The sequence below is a fragment of the Manis javanica genome, chromosome 13 (genome assembly GCF_040802235.1).
Source record: "Manis javanica isolate MJ-LG chromosome 13, MJ_LKY, whole genome shotgun sequence".
Classification (NCBI taxonomy): domain Eukaryota; kingdom Metazoa; phylum Chordata; class Mammalia; order Pholidota; family Manidae; genus Manis; species Manis javanica.
The window spans coordinates 83,848,143-83,866,842 of NC_133168.1; the positions used below are offsets into that span (position 1 = coordinate 83,848,143).

The window sequence follows — 18,700 nt, forward strand, 5'->3', positions numbered from 1 at the left end:
TGACTTCCTACATACAAACTCTTTATCTCCAGTAAAGAGTTCACCAAGTATTAGAGAACTAGATAGTACTTCAAATAATTTCTGTTTTGCAGAAAACCTTGGTGCATTGTTAAATAGCAGTATAAAGGGGTTTTAGTGGTATTTGGCAAATTAGCATTTTCCTGTGGGTTAGGAATGCATTTTTACTTTTCCCACTCAAAATAATGGAACACTAGCTTCCATTCTCCAAACATATAACAAATTTTGGAGAACAGACTAGATTCACAAAAAGAGGGACACCTGTAGCACACAGTTACCACAGTGCACACTTGTTCTTCCACTATTGAAAAGTGTTTCAAGACAATGAAGTAATCAAGGACTATTTTTAAATATACTGTCTTAATTTGAAAGTCATTAAATGTGCATGTCAGTTGTTTGCTCTATTTATTGCATTTTTAAAACAAAAAACCAATCACTTCTACTTATTTTCAGTTGAAAAAATTCAAATTATACTAGTATTTTACTAGTATATTAGTAGTGTTCCTGGGAAAGGGAATTGAAACCGGTAAATTGCTGTTCTAAATTCAATTGTTTTTCATTTTGAAGGAGAAAAGTTTGCGTAGGTTATTTCTCGTGTTGCAACTCTGTTTAATAACCATACATACCTACATCACTGTTACCCTCTCACCTGCTGTCCATAGATAGATGTTCCTCCTCTGACTCTTTTATCGGCAGAACATCTTCACTGGCTTCTTTTACAGTGAAAAGTTCCTGAAGAAAAACTGGCATTTTAGATACTTAAAAAGTACACATTTGCATAGCACGTAATAAATTTGGAAGCAATCTCATATCCAATGTCACAACTACTGTGCATATAAATGTATGAAAGACACTCAGTTGTATAGACATGAAAACTGAGGATTACAGAGATACAACAATTTGGTCCAAGAAAGCTGGTAGATCCAGTACCAAGGAAGACCCTTTCCAAAGCCGAACTCCGAGCTCACTGCCCTTGTCGCCGTGTACCCAGCCACTGGGAGAGATCTTCCCCAAAGCCCTCTGTTCTTACAAGATTTATTCTACATAATGACCACTAATATGGAACAAATATCCTAGAAACCCAGAGAAAAACTGGAGTAGATCACAAATAGAGATCTTCGTGCCACGGGGAGGATTAGGGTGGGGGAGGGTGTTGTGCTAATGAGATTTTTTTTTTTTAGGGTTACAAGCCATTTTATTTATTTATTATATTTTAATTTTGTTCATTAAGGAAATAAATTCCTAATGCTAAAGCTTTTGTTTTAAGCAAATTTATTTGGGAAAAAATCTTTATGGCATTTAATTAAAGGTTTTTTTTCCCTGCCAACTCTTAGCACTGGAAATTTATATTACGTGTATGACTAAATATATTCATGTATATGTATCTGAGCATGCATATAATGCAAATTCAGTGCCAGTTAAAAAAAAAATTCTTCCAGCTCCTTTTATTAGAGGAAGACTGCACTTTGCAAAATAAGAAAATTGGCACAGTCCAGAGAAAGGTTAGTGAAAAATTAGTAATGGGACCCAGTGTAGTCATTTGAAAGAAGCTGAATTGTCATAAAGTCTTACACATGGAACAACGGTAGCAGGTCTTCATTTTGTCTTTATCCTTCGGTCTGTTCCTCAAAAAGGGCGGTCTTCTTAGTGCAACCATGCTGCTTTCTTGGTCCCCAAAGTTTGGCCATCTTCTAAAGAGTTTGAACCTACTGAAGAACTGTCTTGACTATCTTGATGGGAGAGTTGAAGAAATCCTTCACTGGAGTCTGAGCGGGTAGGTGTTAAATGTTAGAGATTTCTGACATTCCCGATTAATATCTTTCTTAGACTTTATCAATTTCCTCATTTTCAGAGTAATCCAGTTGCCTATCCTTCTAGGAGGAGATGGGTCATAAAATTTGTATTGATCCATTATTTTTTTTCTAATTTCTCCATTTGTCTTAATTCATTTAATTTATCAATGTACTGTCTTTGTTCAACATGAAAAAGATCCTTGCTTTCCATATTTTGTTCCAATAGTTTTCTGTTCTGTAGCATTAACGTCTGAATTTGATCTAGCAGATGTCAATTTTCTTCTTCTAAATTTCCTTTAAGTTGGCTTAGCAACTCACACTGGTTATTTAGCTTGGTGGATGTGATGTCCAACTGTTGGTACTGCTCCTTTAATTGGGAAAATTCAGCTTCTAATCTTGTTTGTTCCAGTTTGGAATTACTTAGAAGACTTTCTAAATTTTTATGGTCAGTTTGTAAAGCTTCCGTCTCTTTGAAAAGCTGATTCTATGTAAGGGTCAACCTATCATTTTCACCACAAAGTTTCTTGTATTCTGTGGCTACAGTCTCATGGGTTTTGTTTTCAAGCAGCATTTTTTCCTGTTCTACTTTCAGTGTTTTTTCCAAATCTTCCAACTGTCCTTTCTGTTTTAGCAACTGATTGTAATGGACTTCAAGTTCTTTATGTTCTACTTCAAGATTTTTGTGGGCACACTTTAGAGTTCCATGTTTAGTGAGGAGAGGCTCAGACTCTGAAGCCTGCCGTGCATGAAGAAGTTCCAGCTATTCCTGATCTTTGATCAGATAATTGTAGAGAGATTTCAGGTCTTCTCGCTCTTTAAGTACAGATTCACTTCCATTTTCTAAGGAAGATTGTTGGATTAGGAGTTGTGCATTCTGGTTCATAAGTGTGGTTGTTCGGGAATTAAGGGTGGCATTTTCAACATTTCTTTCTACTTCAATTACTCGACTTTGGACTTTGAGCAGCTCTCTAGTTGTTTCTTGATCTTCTTGCTCCCATTTGTTATCTTCGCCAGAGGTTGGAGGAGAGGTCTGCACCATCCTTGCCTCATCTTGTCTCTGTTTGAGAGCTTCATAATTCTTTTTCACTGTTTTAAGTTCTTGGCGCAACTGCTGGTTATAATTTGTGGATTCTTCTAATCTAGCTTCTAAAGCAGCAATTTTTTCTTCTTTCATTTCAAGGGACTTCTTCAGAGTGGATTCTAGTTTTGATTCCAGAAGTTTGTACCTGTCATCAGTACTTTGCTCATCATGTAAGTCTCTCTTTATTCAACCCTATTTACTCAAGCTCATGAGTTAATTTTTCAAGATCATTATTGATTTGTTGAGTCTTCAATTTTTCATTCATCAAATCCTCTCGTAATGTAACCAAAGTTTTTATTTCAATAGATGCTCTTTTCATGAGCTCCTTATTCTCTTTCTCTAATTCTTTCAGACGAATGCAGGATTCTTTATAAACACCGATCTCTTTAAAGAGGGTTTTGTTTCCTTTTTCCAAATTTCAAATTTTCACATTATTTTCTTCTAATGTAGTATCTTTTATTTCTGCTTGTTGTCAGTCTCTTATTTTCCTTCTCCAATTGTTTCTTATCCTTTTCTAGTTGAGAAGTCTCTTGCTCTAATGACTTATTTTCTTTTTCTAATTGTTCCAGTCTTTTGCTAGATACTTTTAACTCTTCTGGGTTTTTCTGCAGTATTTGATTTTCCATCTCTAAGTCTTGAAATTCATTCTCTAATTGCTAAATTTTCTTATTGCTGTTTTCTAGAGCTTTCTGTAGCCTTTGATTTTCGGTATCTAAAACCTGGTAGCTAACTTCTAAGCATTCTGTTTTCTTGAAAGTTGCTTTCATGAGCTCTAAACCCTTCTTAAGTTCTTTTCCACCTTCCAGTTCTTTGTTTTCTAATTGTAGCTGAGCCATTTTCATGCTTCCACACTTCAAAGATTCCACATTCCTTCGCAGTTCTAAGTTTTCCTTGTCTAGTTGGGAATTCTCTTTTTCTAGGGATTCTAACTGTAAAGTAAGGTTTTGAAATCCAGTGTTTTTTTAAATTTCCTATTTTCTCTTTCTAGCTCTGAATTTTCTTGTTCCAAGGCCTCAATTTTTTCACAAATAATTTTTAAATTGGTTATCTTTTTCTGTAACAATTCATTTTCTTTTTCAAGATGATGCAACTCATTTTCAAGTTCCTCTGCTCATTCTCCTTTTTCTTTATAATATTGCAATTCTTTTCTAATTTGTCTTTTTTCAAATTCAATCTTGCTTAGCTTGCTACCTGTTTCTTTGATAGATTCATGGAGAATTTTATTTTCTTTTTCAATGTCTTTCACCCTTGTTTCAGCACTTATCTGGGAGCGCTGCCTTAAGGAAGACACAGTTTCATTCAGATGTTCATTTTCCTGTTCTAATATTTTTATCTCTCTCTCTGAATTTTCTCTGTTTCAATTGTTTTCTCAAGTTAAGCTTTCTCCTTCTTTAGATTCTTGCTTAAATTCTGACACTTCTGAAGACTTTGCTTTTCTTGAATAATCTCATTTTCAAGAATTTCAAACTTTTTATTTACTCTTTGATTTTTTTTCCTCAACTTTCAGGATTTTGGAAGTGTTACCTTCTGCAGAATCCATACTACTCCGAAGTTCTTCTACAGTTTTTGTCAAACTCTGGTTTCCATTTCTAATTTCAATAACCTACTTGATGTCAATTCATTCACCTCATGGCCCATAGATTTTTGTGGTGCTTCAGCAAGTTCACTAGTTCTGGATATTTGTTTCAGCTCCCAGCCAAGATGTAATGATTCATCCATACTCTCTTTTTGTGCAATTTCCAAAGTCATATTTTCTTCCATTAATTCTTCTATCTTTTTTCTATCCATATCACGTTCCATTTCCATATCATGCATGAAAGGAAGGAGCGACACATAGCAGCAATTCACCGGAGAATTCCGCTTTATTAGGGAAAGGTGCAGAGTTATATAGGAAGGGGCATGAGCTGATTGAGGTGTCACTTCTACGGGGCTGGTGGCTATTGGCTAGGTGCTGGGAGTGGGAGTGGGGAGAGAGGTGATCGGTCTTCAGGTGGCGCCGTCGGGAACCGAGGACCCGGAAGAGAAGCCGGAAGTTCGCCACCTTACTGGTGGGGGCCCTTCATTCCGCCCTTTCTCCTCTATGGGGTTGTGGACATTGCTTTCTCTCTGCTTCCTGCTGAATGGGGGTGGAGAAGGGAGTGAGGGCTACTGGGAGGAAAGGGTTGATAGGACTCCCCACAGTAAGGACGAGTAGGTGTGGACTTCTTCAGGTTGGACATCAATGAAGGTTCCCTGTAACCATAGGTCGAGGACTTGTTGATTCCAATAGTGCTAAGAGGATACGGGTGCCAGAAGCCAGGAATCTGCGGCAGTTGTTTCCAGGAACAGTTTCCACCGAGAGAGGGGTCCTTCTCAGTGTGTGGTGAGGAGGTTATGTGAGGGTGAGGGATATTCTGTGGCCAGGAGCTGATAGTTCCTGAGTAAAAGCTGGTTGAAAGTTTGATGAGAGATTTTTCCGACTTGGGATTTGATGAACTTTATTATACAGGGTAAGAAGAGACAGGCGAGAAGAATGATTATTATGGGGCCTGCAATGGGCCAGAGCCAGGTAAGGAGGGGCTTTGTTAGTATTGAAGAGAATGGGTTGGAATTGGAAGCAGAGTGGAGGCTGGAGGCAAGGTCGGTGAGTTTGGTAATGTCAGTTTCTACAATGCCAGATTCACTGATGTAATAGCACTCTTCCCGGAGGAAGACGCAGGTGCCGCCCTTCTTGGCTGTAAGCAGATCTAGGGCCCGCCGGTTTTGAAGGGTGACCTTAGCTAGCGAAGTGACCTGTCTTTGGAGAGAGGCCAGGGAATTGGCAGTGGATGTCAGGGCCCCCTCAAGTTTGGCGTTGAGATCTCTAATTGCCCATAGAGAGTGACCCAAGGCTCCCCCAAAAATCCTGCCCCAGTGGCTGAGGTGGCTAGGGAAATACCGACCATAATGGGAAGGAAAGCAGCCCTTCTTGTGTGCAAGGGCAAAGGAGGTTGAAGCTCAAGGAATTCCGCCCTGCTGTAAAGTGTAAGCTGCGGGATTAGGGTGACGAGAATGCAGGGTGTGCTGGAGTTGGGAGGCAGTGAGTTAAAAAGACTGCCATTACACCAAAAGAAGTGTCCTGGCTGCGTAAAAGTCTTAGAGCCGGCGGTAGGAGTGTGGATAGAGAGACACTGAAGTGCGCTGGAGCGGGGAGGGGTTGGGCCTACACAGTGGTGGATGGTGAGATTATCTGCGTATTCTGGTTCCCATAGAGGTATGTCTGCCAGGGGGCGGAGGGGTTGTCCTTCTGCATGAAAGAAGTAATTGGAAATAAGCGGCATGGCGGCTAGAAGTGGGCGCTGTAGTGATGCGCACAAGAAACAATTGGTGGTGTTAAGGGTGTAGCTGAGAAAGATGGTGGTGTTCTGAATAAGCTGTAACCAAGAGTAGTAGGAATTGGAAGAGGGGTGGGGGTGAGATGAAGAGGCGCCGTCAAGAGTTTGGATAATGACTTTTTCAGAATGTTTGATATCAGATGCAACTTGAGAGATCTGGGAATGAGAGGGAACATACTCTCGAGAGATATGAAGGGTACTGTGGGGGTTCGAGGACCCCCCATAGTAAACTGAGGCTGTGACTCCAGTGGCCCATCGAGAGTCCCAGGGATCTGGGATTGATAAGGAGAATGAGCCATTGGGATATTTCATGAAACGGTTGGAGGAGTAATACTGTGGGTACCGGGAGTTACCCATGTAGTGAAAGGTGCAAGACCAGTAGGGACATCCCCCGTAGGTGTCTTGCCATCGCCTGCAATAGGCTTGTCATTGGTTATAGAGGAAGCAGAGGTAGGGAGAATAAAGGTAGCTGCTAGTGAACACTTCGGTGGAGGGAGGAAAGTGGAGGTATAAAGGCCCGGAGCCGCCTTTCAGAGGGCAGTCTGATGTGGCAATGAGGGCAGCAACCTTTGTTTTATGCTGTGTGTAAGTCTGTCTGACTTTGAACCGCCATACAAAGGAGCCTGGGGTGGCTGGGAAGACAATAGGAATGAGGAAAAAAAGTGAGAGAGCGGTAAAGGAGGAAAAAATCATGATTCGGGTATGGATGACAAAGGGGGTGAACGGGAGATGCGGAGTTTCAAGGGATCAGAGGGATGAGGCGTGGTAGAGTAGACAGCGTCTTGGGCTGTATCCGAAGGACTCTGGATTGTGACTGATGGGTCTTGGGTGTCCAGAGAAGGTGGGTCCTGGGTATTTGGTTTCAACCTGGAGATATGAATCCAAGGGGTGACAGAGTTATCAGTCAGTGAGAGCTTGGCGGCTGAGGGGGTGCAGAGAATAACTGGGTGTGGACCTTCCCATTTCAGGGTGAGAGAGGGCCGATCCTCTGGTGGCTTATAAAACACTAGTTGGCTGGGCTTTAAGACAGGAGGATTTTGGGAGGCGGATGGGTCAGGAAGGAGCCAATCCTGATATTTCCACAATTCAGTGCGGAGGAGAGAGTAGCGGAAGGGCCATATTGGGAGGAATTGGTCCTTTGTGGGAAGGGAGCCCCGGGGGTAGAATCGGGTGGCCGTACATGATCTCAAAGGGCGACAAGAAGGAAGGTTTCTTTGGGAGGGCCCGAATGTGGAGTAGAGCTAAGGGAAGTAAGCGAACCCAGTCAAGGTGTAGTTCTAGAGATAGTTTGGTCAGGATGTCCTTTAGAGTCCTATTGGTTCTTTCTACTTTTCCTGAAGCCTGTGGTTGATAAGGACAATGTAAATGCCAGGGGAGCGAGAGCAACTTGGAGAGGTTCTGGGTAATTTGGGCAGTGAACTCAGGGCCGTTATCTGATTGGAGGGAAGTGGGCATCCCGAACGTAGGAAAGATTTGGGTGAGGAGGATAGAGGCAACTGTGGACGCTAGTTTGTTAGTGGTGGGGAAAGCTTCGACCCATCCTGAAAATGTATCTACTAACACGAGTAGGTATCTGGTACGCCATACAGGGAGCATGTTAGTGAAGTCTATTTGCCAGTCTGCCGCGGGGACATTGCCCCTTGCTTGATGAGCCAGGAAGGGTCGGGCCTTGAGGGGGGTATTAGCGTTAGTGTGTTGGCAGATGGTGCACCTGTGGGTGATTTGGTTAAGCAGGGTTTTGTCTTCAGGAGAGAAAAAAAGGATTGTAAAAAATGGATCAAGGATTGGGGGCTGGGATGGAACAGATCGTGTAGGAAGCAGAAGAGAGACTCTTCGTCCTGGGAACAGAGGGTGTCTTGTGATAAGGCTAAAACCGCAAGGGCAGATGGATTGTTGTCTGGTGTGTCTTCTGATAGGGCAACTGACCGGGCTACTCTGTCGGCTTTGTTGTTACCTCTTGCAATGGGGGAGTCATCCTTTTGATGTGATTTGCAGTGGACTATGCCTAGTCGGTGTGGGAGTTGTGAAGCCTCTAGAAGTTTAGTAATTAAGGCTGAATTAGTGATGGAATTTCCTTTGGTGGTGAGGAGGCCTTGTTCTTTCCATACTGCTGCATGAGACAAGAGAATGTGGAATACGTATTTGGAGTCAGTATACAGTGTGAGAGACATGTCCCGGGCCAGAGTGCAAGCTCTGGTGGCTGCAATGTGTTCGGCCTGTTGATTGGTTGTACTGGGGGGTAGGGCTCGTGCCTCGATGACATCTTCGAGGGAGACTACTGCATATCCTGCGTAGTGGGTGCCCTCATGTTTAAAGGAGGACCCATCAGTAAACCAGATGAGGTCGGAGTGTGAGAGGGCTCCTTCGGAGATCGTGGAGTGGCACGGAAGGAAGTTGTGAAGGCCTTCCAGGCAATCATGCGAGGGAGTATGAGGAGAGTAGGGTAGAGGAAGAAGAGTGGCCAGATTCAGGCGCTGGCAGGGGAGGAAATAAATGTCTGGATTTTGGAGGAAAGCGGACAGTAAGGTCAGGAGTCTGGAGGGAGGGAGAGTCTGTAAACTTTTCTGGGTTAAGAGATCTTTTAGGTGATGTGTGGACAGAATGGTAGGGGGTGCCCCGAATGTTAGTTTATGAGCTCCTTTCTGCAAGAGCTGCCCAGTGGCTAATGCCCATAGGCAGGGGGCCCATCCCCGAACTGTGGGGTCCAATTTCTTGGAGAGATAAGCTACTGGGGCAAAGGATGGGCCATAATATTGGCCTAGGACTCCTAGTACTTGACTGGACATTTCATGGATGTATAATGAGAAGGGCTTCGACAAATCAGGAAGATGGAGAGCTCGGGCTTCCACAAGGGCTTGATGGAGCTTAATGAAAGAGTGTCGGGGTGAGGAGGATAATGGTTCTTCAGGGGGGCCCTTGCTGAGGTCATATAGGGGTCTTGCCAACAGAGAGAAGTTAGGGATCCATGCTCTAAAATACCCAGCCAGGCTTAGAAAGGAAAGGATTTCTGTTTTGGTTTTGGGAACGGGCAGGTCAGAAAGGAGTCGTTTTCTGTCTAAGGTAATGGATTTTCTTTGTTGAGACAGAAGGAATCCGAGGTATGTGACAGAAGGGGAAGAGATTTGAGCTTTGACGGGGGATACCCGGTAACCTCTGGAAGCTAGAAGGTTAAGTAGGGAGGCTGTGTCAAGTTGAGACTGTTCCCACGAGGGACTGCAGAGTAGAAGATCATCTACATATTGTAATAAGGTGGACTCGGAGTGATCATGATGAAACTGTTTGAGGTCTTGAGCTAGGACCTGTCCAAAAATATGGGGACTATCTCGGAAGCCTTGTGGCAAAACTGTCCAAGTGAGTTGTTCAGAATGTCTTGTGTATGGCTCCGTCCAGGTGAAGGTGAAAAAATCTTGGGAGAAGGGGTCCAGAGGGATAGAAAAAAATGCGTCCTTGAGATCTAGGACTGAGAAGTGGGATGCCAAGGCAGGGATCTGCGATAAAAGGGTGTATGGATTTGGAACTAAGGGATGGATAGGGACAACGGCCATGTTGATGAGGCAAAGGTCTTGAACAAGGCGGAAAGTTCCGTTGGTTTTTTTAACAGCTAATATGGGGGTATTAAACAGGGAGTGAGTGGGTCTGAGATAATTTTTGTTTAAGAGATCTTGAATGATGGGTTGGAGGCCTATGAGGGCTGAAGTGGTTAGGGGGTATTGGGCCTGATAGATATACTGAGAGGGGTCACGTAATTTGATAGAGGTAGGAGGACATAGAGTCACGGAGGGGCTTGTAATGTCCCAAACTTTGGGATTTACAGGGTGTATAAGGGTGGAACCGGAGCTTTCAGTGGGTAGAGAGGGGTCGTTGGCTATAAGGGCCATCAGAAAGGGAGTACTGGGGGCTGTGGGAGTGGATACAGTTATGGAAACATGGAGGAGAGAAAGGATGTCCCATCCTAGTAAAGGGATAGGACACTGGGGCATAACCAGGAAGGAGTGGGACAAAGGTATGGGATTGTCTTGAATTGTGCATAAAAGGGGCGGGGTTAATGGGAAAATCTATTTACCTCCTACCCTGACTATAGGAGTAATGGCAGGCGTGGTAGGGCCCTGGTATTCTCGCAAGACTGAGAAGGTGGCTCCTGTATCTAGGAGGAAGTAGATGGGGTGACCGTCTACTATTAAAGTAACCCTGGGCTCCTGTTTGGTGATAGAAATGGTTGGGCAAGAAGCTCCCAGGCCCCGTCAGTCTTCTTCTGCCAGCCCCACTACAGCAGGCTTTGGATGGGGGTTGTTCGTCCAGCCTCCCCTTCGGGTGGTTGGGCTATCAGACCCCCAGTGGCCCTTTTTGTGGCATCTGGGGCATGGGGTGGTAGGAGATGTGGGGGAGGGGCACGCCCTTGACCAATGTCCTTCTTTTCCGTACTGGAAACAAGCTCCTTGGGGGGCTTGTTTGTAGAGGGGCGCCCAGGTTGTGGTTTTATCAGCTGGGCCAACATTTGGAAATTGGCCTGATCAACCTTTTGTTTACCGCGTTCTTTCTCCTCCTTCTGGTTATGGAAGACTTTGAAGGCCACTGTTAGCATCTCAGTCTGTGGGGTAGCAGGGCCCTGTTCTAACTTTTTGAGTTTAGCTTTAATGTCGGGGTAGCTTTGAGCTAGGAAGTATGTCATAAGGACATGTCTTCCGTCAGGCGTTTCTGGGTCTAGGCTGGTATACTGTAATAGGGCTTGAGTGAGTCTGTCTAAGAACTCAGAGGGGGTTTCCTCCCTCCTTTGAATTATGTCTTGGAGCTTTTGAAAATTGACTACTTTACAAGCCGCCTTTTTCATACCTGCTATTAAGCAGGAGGCGAAAATATCTCGAGAGCGGAGACCCACGGCAGTGTTATAATCCCAGTGTAGGTCTTGTTTGGGGACAGCAGTGGGGCCAGGGGGACAGGTGGGGTCAGTCCTGTGGGTTTCGGTAGCGTGCGTTTGGGCAAAGTCCCAAACTCGCCTGTGCTCTTCAGGGAGGAGGGTATTGGCCAGGAGCATGAAAATGTCATGATGTGTGAGGCTGTAAGACTGGAGGGTCCAGGGTCCATTGAAACTCCCTGATGTATGTCGTGGGATCAGTGGAAAAGTAACCTACGCATTTCTCAAGTTGAGCTAAATCTCCTAAGGAGAAAGGGACGTGAACGCGCACAATGCATTTGGATCTTGATACCTCCCGGAGGGGGGTGATAATTTTGGGAGGCCCTTGGGACTGAGTCGGAGGGAGACTGAAGGGTTCTGGCTCAGTCTGTTGGGGGAAAACAGGTGATGGGGGCAAAGACGCGATAATTTTGGGAGGCCCTCAGGGCCGAGTCTGAGGGGTCAAAGACGGAGGAGGCTCCTGGGACTTAGGGGGGCTGAAAGGCTCAGGCTTGATCTGTGGGGGGGTGGCGAAGGGGACGAACGCAGAGGGGGTGAGGTGGGGGAGAAAATGGTGGTGGAGGAAGGAGAGGAGGGGGAAGGGAGAGGACGGGAGGCTTCTGCATGGGAGGAGGTGGAGGCGGTGGTGATGGCAGAAGAGGGTGGAGGGGTTGTAGGAGGGGGAGGGGCTGAAGGGGGAAGCCTGTATGGCGGAGGCTCGTCGGCTGGGTCAAAGGTAATCGAAGAGGGACTGGGAGTGTGTGGAGGGGAGGGAGACGGTTTGCAGGCTAGGAGAATTTGGGGCAGGGAACAGGTGGTGCAGAGGCTGGGATTTTGAGCTAGGAGGCAAAAAGCTTCAATATAGCGAATCTCCTTCCATTATTTCAGGCGCTGGCAGTAGTTAAAAAGATCGCGAGTGATGTTAGGATCAAGAGTTCCCCCTGCAGGCCATTGGTTGTTATTGTCTAGGGAGTATGTTGGCCAATCTTGGGAGCAGTATTTACAGAGAAGTTTTGGTTTTATATCAGGTGTCAGGGAGAGGTTAGCTAGATACTTGAGCAGGCATTCAAGAGGTGAACTTTCAGGGAGGGATGAGGAGGCTCCCATGGCTAAAGGACAGAGGAGGAGACAAACAGGGGAAGACAAAAGGAGATCCTTGGACTGGGAGCAGACTGCAAGAAGACAAAGGGCGTCCCTGATGATCCTTGGTGGTCTGCGGAAACTCGTATATGAGTTGGAATTTCTTAGGAAGTGTGGGTCATCACCCAGACTTCTCTAAGAAGGCAGAGTGCCAGAGTCACGAGGAACCTAGTACTAGGAATTTTTGGCAGAAGGAATGGAAGGGGGGGGAGGGAGCATTCTTATCTGCAAAGGAGTCACCTCGTTTATGGCTGTTGGAGGAGGGGCCTGAGGGTCCACTGCAGCCGTGAAGGCCTGAGGCGGGGAGAGTTCCCTCCTCGTCCCCAAGCCTCAGGGCTTTGCCAGACGATCATGGTCAATGGTGCTGCGATAGCTCGGGGAAGAGCGGCGCACTCTGGGGGAAAACTTATCCAAAGACCAAAGAGGAGTGCTGAGTGTGTGGAGCCAGTGCTGGAAAAAGAGGACAAGGGCAAGCTGCTGCTGGTGTTGGTGGGGGTGGGGGGGGAAGATGGGGCCCCGTTGGGGTGTCCTGTCTCCCGGGTTTTGGCACCAATGAAAGGAAGGAGCGACACACAGCAGCAATTCACCGGAGAATTCCGCTTTATTAGGGAAAGGTGCTGGGTTATATAGGAAGGGGCATGGGGTGATTGTGGTGTTACTTCTACAGGGCTGGTGCCTATTGGCTAGGTGCTGGGATTGGGAGGGGGGAGAGAAGTGTTTGGGCTTCAGGTGTCACCGGTGGGAACCGAGGACCCGGAAGAGAAGCAGGAAGTTTGCCATCTTATGGGTGGGGGCCCTTCATTGCAGTTTAGCTTTTAGTTGTAAATTCTCTTTTTCTAATTTATGCAATTTATCAGAATGAGCTCGAGTGCCTTCTAATTGGTCTTCCAACATGGTTTTTGTTTCTAATAAAACTTGATTGTCTTCTTTTAATTCCTCAACTCTTGCCTTATAAAATTCAATATCATGTAACCTTTCTTTATATCTGCTGACTTCACTTTCCAGCTTATCAACTCTGATTGCCTTCTCCTGAAGTGCACCTAATTCATCTCGGTACATTCTTGCAGAACGAGCATCCGAAAGCAAGTTCATGTTCTCTTGTTGCAGCCTTTTTAATTCTATTTACATTTGCTCAAGTTCTTCTTTGCAGTCCAATAACTCTTCAGTATTTTCGTCCAATTCCTTTCTAAGCCTTCTTATCTTGGCTTTAGCATTTGCCAGTTCCACTGGCAGATGTTGTCGACTTTCTGTTTGCTTCATGCCTGGAGAACCACAGGGTGACTGTACAGATAAGGAGGCATGGGGTAGAAAGTGAAGACCATCTTGCTCTTCAGAGAGTGCTATGATAGTCTCTGAATGTTCGTCTCTTTCATCTATAAGTCTTTTTAGATGGAATGCCATATTATTCAAGAGTGGTTCCTTTTCCTCCTGAGACATATCAGTCTCTTCCATCCACTGCAGATCAAACACATTCTCCTGATTATTGATAACCTCTTGAATGTGTGCAGCAACTGCTGCTTTTGTGTCAAAATTTAAGCCTTGCATTATTCCAATAAATTCTTTTTTCTGACACTGAACTGCACAACCCAGTAAAAGTAAAAGCACCTTTTTAACTTCTTCTGTGCCTTGTTCAGAAAAGGGATTTTTGCCAATGACTAAGACATTTGGCAATGACATCACGATCAACTGCTGCAACTTCTCCTGGTAATAAAATTTTATCTGTTTCACCAAAATGGATAGATTGTGAATTCTAAGTGAGGCATCATTGTTGACTTTTTTATTTACTCTCTGACTCTCCAATTTAGGATTAATTTGGAACATGACCTGGTTCAAGAATACCCCATCCACCAAAGCCACATATTCATCCAGGTGGGTCCCATTTCCTTCAGCCAGAGGTCTAAACGTTTTAACCTGCAGTGGGGGCGGCAGCCTCTCCATTGCTCCTCTGCAAGAGTTTTTCTTCAAAAAAAAAGCTGATGAGATTTTTTTCTCTTTCTCAGAGGAGGAGGTAGATTTTGGGGGTGCTCTCCAAGATGGGATGGCTGCATCTCATGGCAGACATAAGAGCTCATACCCCAGAATGCTGCCAGCAAAGGATAATGAATGTGGTAAACAGGCCAAGCAACTTCCTTCAATTGCTCTTCTCTCAACGGCTTTTCTCACCATCTTCAATTTGTAGAAATGTTATCTGTCACTCCTCTAAAGCTGAATGCACAGGATTCCTTCACAGTTTCTGAAAGGTGGTTAAAGCCCACATTTTAAACCAGAGAGAAAAGCAAAGCACGTCCGTTGCCCCTTCTGGATCCTAATGATAACAGTAAACAATGATCATGATGGATATAAGAACTCACACTGACTGAGGGCTTACTATATATGAGGTGCTGTCTTGATGCTTCACAACAACCCTACGAGGAGATACTATTATCACCCTTTGTAGAAAAAGGAACTGCATCTAAAAGATCTCAGTAACTTGGATGAGGTCCTGAAGCTATTAATGAAAGGCTGGAACCCAGATGATCTGGCTCCAGAGGTATCTCTCTTAAGGTGGTTGAATGTATTATATGTATGTCACAATGTCATCACAGTATCAGCATGGCTCCTGAACCCTGCCACATGCCCAATCCACACAGTCCCAGTCCTGCTAAAGTCAGTTAGTGGCACTTCCATTCACTGAGCTTCCCAGGCTTAAAAGCTGAGTTATCTGTAACTCATTTCTCTCTTTTCTCTCACCTACTTGTAATGCATCAGCAAGGACTTTGGACTCTGTCTCCAAAATATAACAAAGCTCTGTATATCTATCTCCATTCTTTCCATGGAAACCTAAGTCCTATCATCTACCACAATCCTCCTCTTTTTTTTAATTTTTATTTTGTATCATTAATATACAACCATATGAGCAACATTGTGGTTATCAGATTTCCCCATTACCAAGTTCCGCCCCCCCACATACCCCATTTCAGTCACTGTCCATCAGCATAGTAAGATGCTATAGAGTCACTACTTGTCTTCTCTGTGTCACACTACCTTCCCCCGCCCCCACATTATACATACTGATAGTAAATACCCCCTTTTTCCCCTTATCCCTCCCTTCCCACCCATCCTTCCCAGTCCCTTTCCCTTTGGTAACTGTCAGTCCATTCTTGAGTTCTGTGAGTCTGCTGCTGTTCTGTTCCTTCAGTTTTTTCTTTGTACTTATGCTCCACATATGAGTGAAATCACTTGGTACTTGTGTTTCTCTGCCTGGCTTATTTCACTGAGCATAATACCCTCTAGCTCCATCCATGTTGTTGCAAATGATAGGATTTGTTTTCTTCTTATGGCTGAATAATATTCCATTGTGTAGATGTACCACATCTTCTTTAGCCATTCATCTACTGATGGACACTTAGGTTGCTTCCATTTCTTGGCTATTGTAAATAGTGCTGAGATAAACATAGGGGTGCATCTGTCTTTTTCAAACTGGGATGCTGCATTCTTAGGGTAAATTCCTAGGAGTGGGATTCGTGGGTCAAATGGTATTTATATTTTGAGTTTTTGAGGAACCTCCATACTGCTTTCCACAATGGTTGCATGAATTTACATTCCCACCAGCATTGTAGGAGGGTTCCCCTTTCTCTGCATCCTTGCCAGCATTTGTTGTTCCTAGTCTTTTCTATGGTGGCCACCCTTACTGGTGTGAGGTGGTATCTCATTGTGGTTTTAATTTGCATTTCTCTGATGACTAGCGATGTGGAGCATCTTTTCATGTGCCTGTTGGCCACTGGAATGTCTTCTTTGGAGAGTGTCTGTCTGCATCACTCCTCTTGCTCCATCTCCTCTCTCCTTGGTTCTCTACTCCATCCCCGCAGTGGCCAGCTTGAGCTTTGATTTCATCATCCTCTTGCTTTTTGCTGTACTTCGAGCGACACCCAAGCTCAGCAGCACGCCTGTCGGGGTTCTATGTGATCTGGCCCCTGCCTGACCCTTGTACCTGAGTTTCTACTCCTCCTTCCATCTAGCACCTTATTCTAGCCACACTTTGTTCCCTGGGACTCCCCAAGCTATTTACAACCTCAGATTTCTATAGCTGCTGAGCCTCTATCTGCACTGCTTTCCTTCTCTGCTGGGTTGTCACTTCATCATCATTGGGGGGGTCTCTGTTCAAAAGACAGGTCATGAGAGATAAACCTTCCCTGAAGGCTCTGAACTCACTACCCCCACCAGTCACTGGCACACAATTCTGTTTTACCATCTCCATAATACTTGTCACTATTACTTGTACATTGTATATTCCCCTAATGTTTCCCCAGCACCTGGGACAATGCTTGGCACATAGGAGATGCTTACTAAATCTGTTACTTAGTGGATAAATTCATTGAGCCTGAATCTGGCCAATAAATTCTGAAGATTGATTTTCTTTTTAGAGACAGAATCTGTGGATGCCATATCAGGAGGAATCATAGGTGAGCCATGAGGGCTGGGGAAGCTGCCTCAGAACTCAGCTCACAACACAAGCCTTCTTGACCCACCTGCTAACACGGTCACTTCTTTGAATTTGGCCAAGCCCCCGTCTTCTATAGGCCTCTCTTTTGTTACATCAAAACCACTAGTAAATGACTGGGCATCTCTTTCCCATGTGGCCAGAGTCCCACCCAGAAGCTCACCTTCTGCAACACAGGGGCTGATCTTCCCTCACTTGAGGGTCTGACCACAGCCCTGTGCACACACTGGGGGCTTTAGCAATACTGTCCAGTGGCTGAGGGACCAAAGGGGACCTGGCCCTTCAAAGGACACCTGCATCATCACAGGAGCAGAGGCACACCCACAGCATACTCACCCTCAGGGTCTCAGTCCTAAGGACGGAGACAGATCCCATGAGATAAAACCGATCCTCCAAGGGCAGATATGTGGTGTATGACTGAGCCTCCTCATAGGTGGGGAAGAAGCTGCTGAACAGCACCAGAGGCTCTAGGGTACACAGAGGTACACGAGTGACAGTCAAACAGGAGGGCAGGCCACCTACGCAACAAGATGCCTCCCGCCCCCTAAGCGTACTGTTTGCTAGCCCATCGACAGTCTTCAGAACTCTGAGGCACAATGTGTCCTATCTTCCCTTCATTCCAGCCACCCTCCTCACCCTGGTCACTACCAAAATGTGAGGCAGACATTACTGAAAAATAATTGCTTTGACTTTGGGGTGACTTTCAGTCTTGCATGCTTATCCCACGGAGGGACAGGTCATTCTGCAAATAAAACTGCACCCCTGCTTTCAGACGGAGCACAGAGGTGTGAGACACAGGTGTGTAATTTGTGTATGTGTGTCATTTTTTTCTAAAAGGAATCTGATGTTTACTTTCCAAGACATATGATAAGTGCATCAACCATTGTGTGAGTTTATTTTCATTATTTATTCATTAATTCATTCATTTGTTATATTTTTACGCCTCAGCAGCAAAGAACTGAGTTATACTCTTAGTTGACAGCATGGTGATGAACACGGGTCAAGGCCCTGCCCTTGGTTTTCCTTTTGTTCTCTCTGCCCCTTCCCACCCACAGGCAGCCCACTTTCAGCCACCACCTTAAATGTATATTCTTATAAGAGATGGAGTCTGGTTTTATGTATGTATTTATAATTTAGAAAAGTGGCAGTGTGCCCTAGATCTTACTCTGTTTCTTACTCTTTTCAGCCAGTAATATGGTTTTAAGGTCTCACCATGTTACAGTATGTATATCTAGAGTTCATTGCTTTTTTGAACTATTACAAAGTTTCAGTGTTGTATATTTCTCAAATTTTCCTTTGTCATTTCCCATATGATAAGCACCTAGGCTGTCTCCAGCTCCCTCCTGTCACAAATGACACTATGACATGCATAGTACATGTCACCTTAGACATGGATCTCCCTACAGGTTAGCCTCTGCGGTATCTCCCCCTGGTGGTGGGCGTGCTCAGGCACAGGGCAGCACATGCAGCTAAAGGCCACTGTTGTTCAGAATGGCTTCATGGGTTTACATTCCTCACAACACTGTATTAGCATGTTTGTTTCCTCCATGCTCTCCAATACTTGGTAATATTCACACTTCTAATTGCTGCCATTCTGATGGATGAACGGTACTATCTCATTGCAATACAGGCCTACCTCAGGAAAGAATAATATGAACAGTCTAAACTCACAATTAATGAAACCAGAAAAAGAAGAATGAGGCCCAAAGCCAGTAGAAGGAGGGGCATAATCAAGATTTGAGCAGAAATAAATAAATAAAAATGATATGGTAACAAACTGGATAACCTAGAAGGAATGGACAACTTTCAAGAAAAATACAATCTTCCAAGGCTGACCCAGAAAGAAACAGATCTGAATAGACCATTACCTGCAATGAAATTGAATTGGTAATCAAAAAACTACCTAAGAACAAAATATGTGGACCAGATGGCTTCACTGGTGAA

General features: G+C 44.7%; 1 protein-coding gene and 1 pseudogene across 1 annotated transcript in view; both read right to left on the reverse strand.

The window, feature by feature from the left end:
- Positions 1–18,700, reverse strand: part of LOC118971465 (uncharacterized) — a 55,308-nt gene that overhangs the window by 12,626 nt on the left and 23,982 nt on the right. The window contains exon 2 of the mRNA XM_073219471.1: positions 17,093–17,223. Coding sequence (XP_073075572.1) covers positions 17,093–17,223 — 131 coding nt within the window. The remainder of the gene's footprint in view (positions 1–17,092; positions 17,224–18,700) is intronic.
- On the reverse strand, positions 12,923–14,214 carry LOC108389257 (girdin pseudogene; annotated as a pseudogene).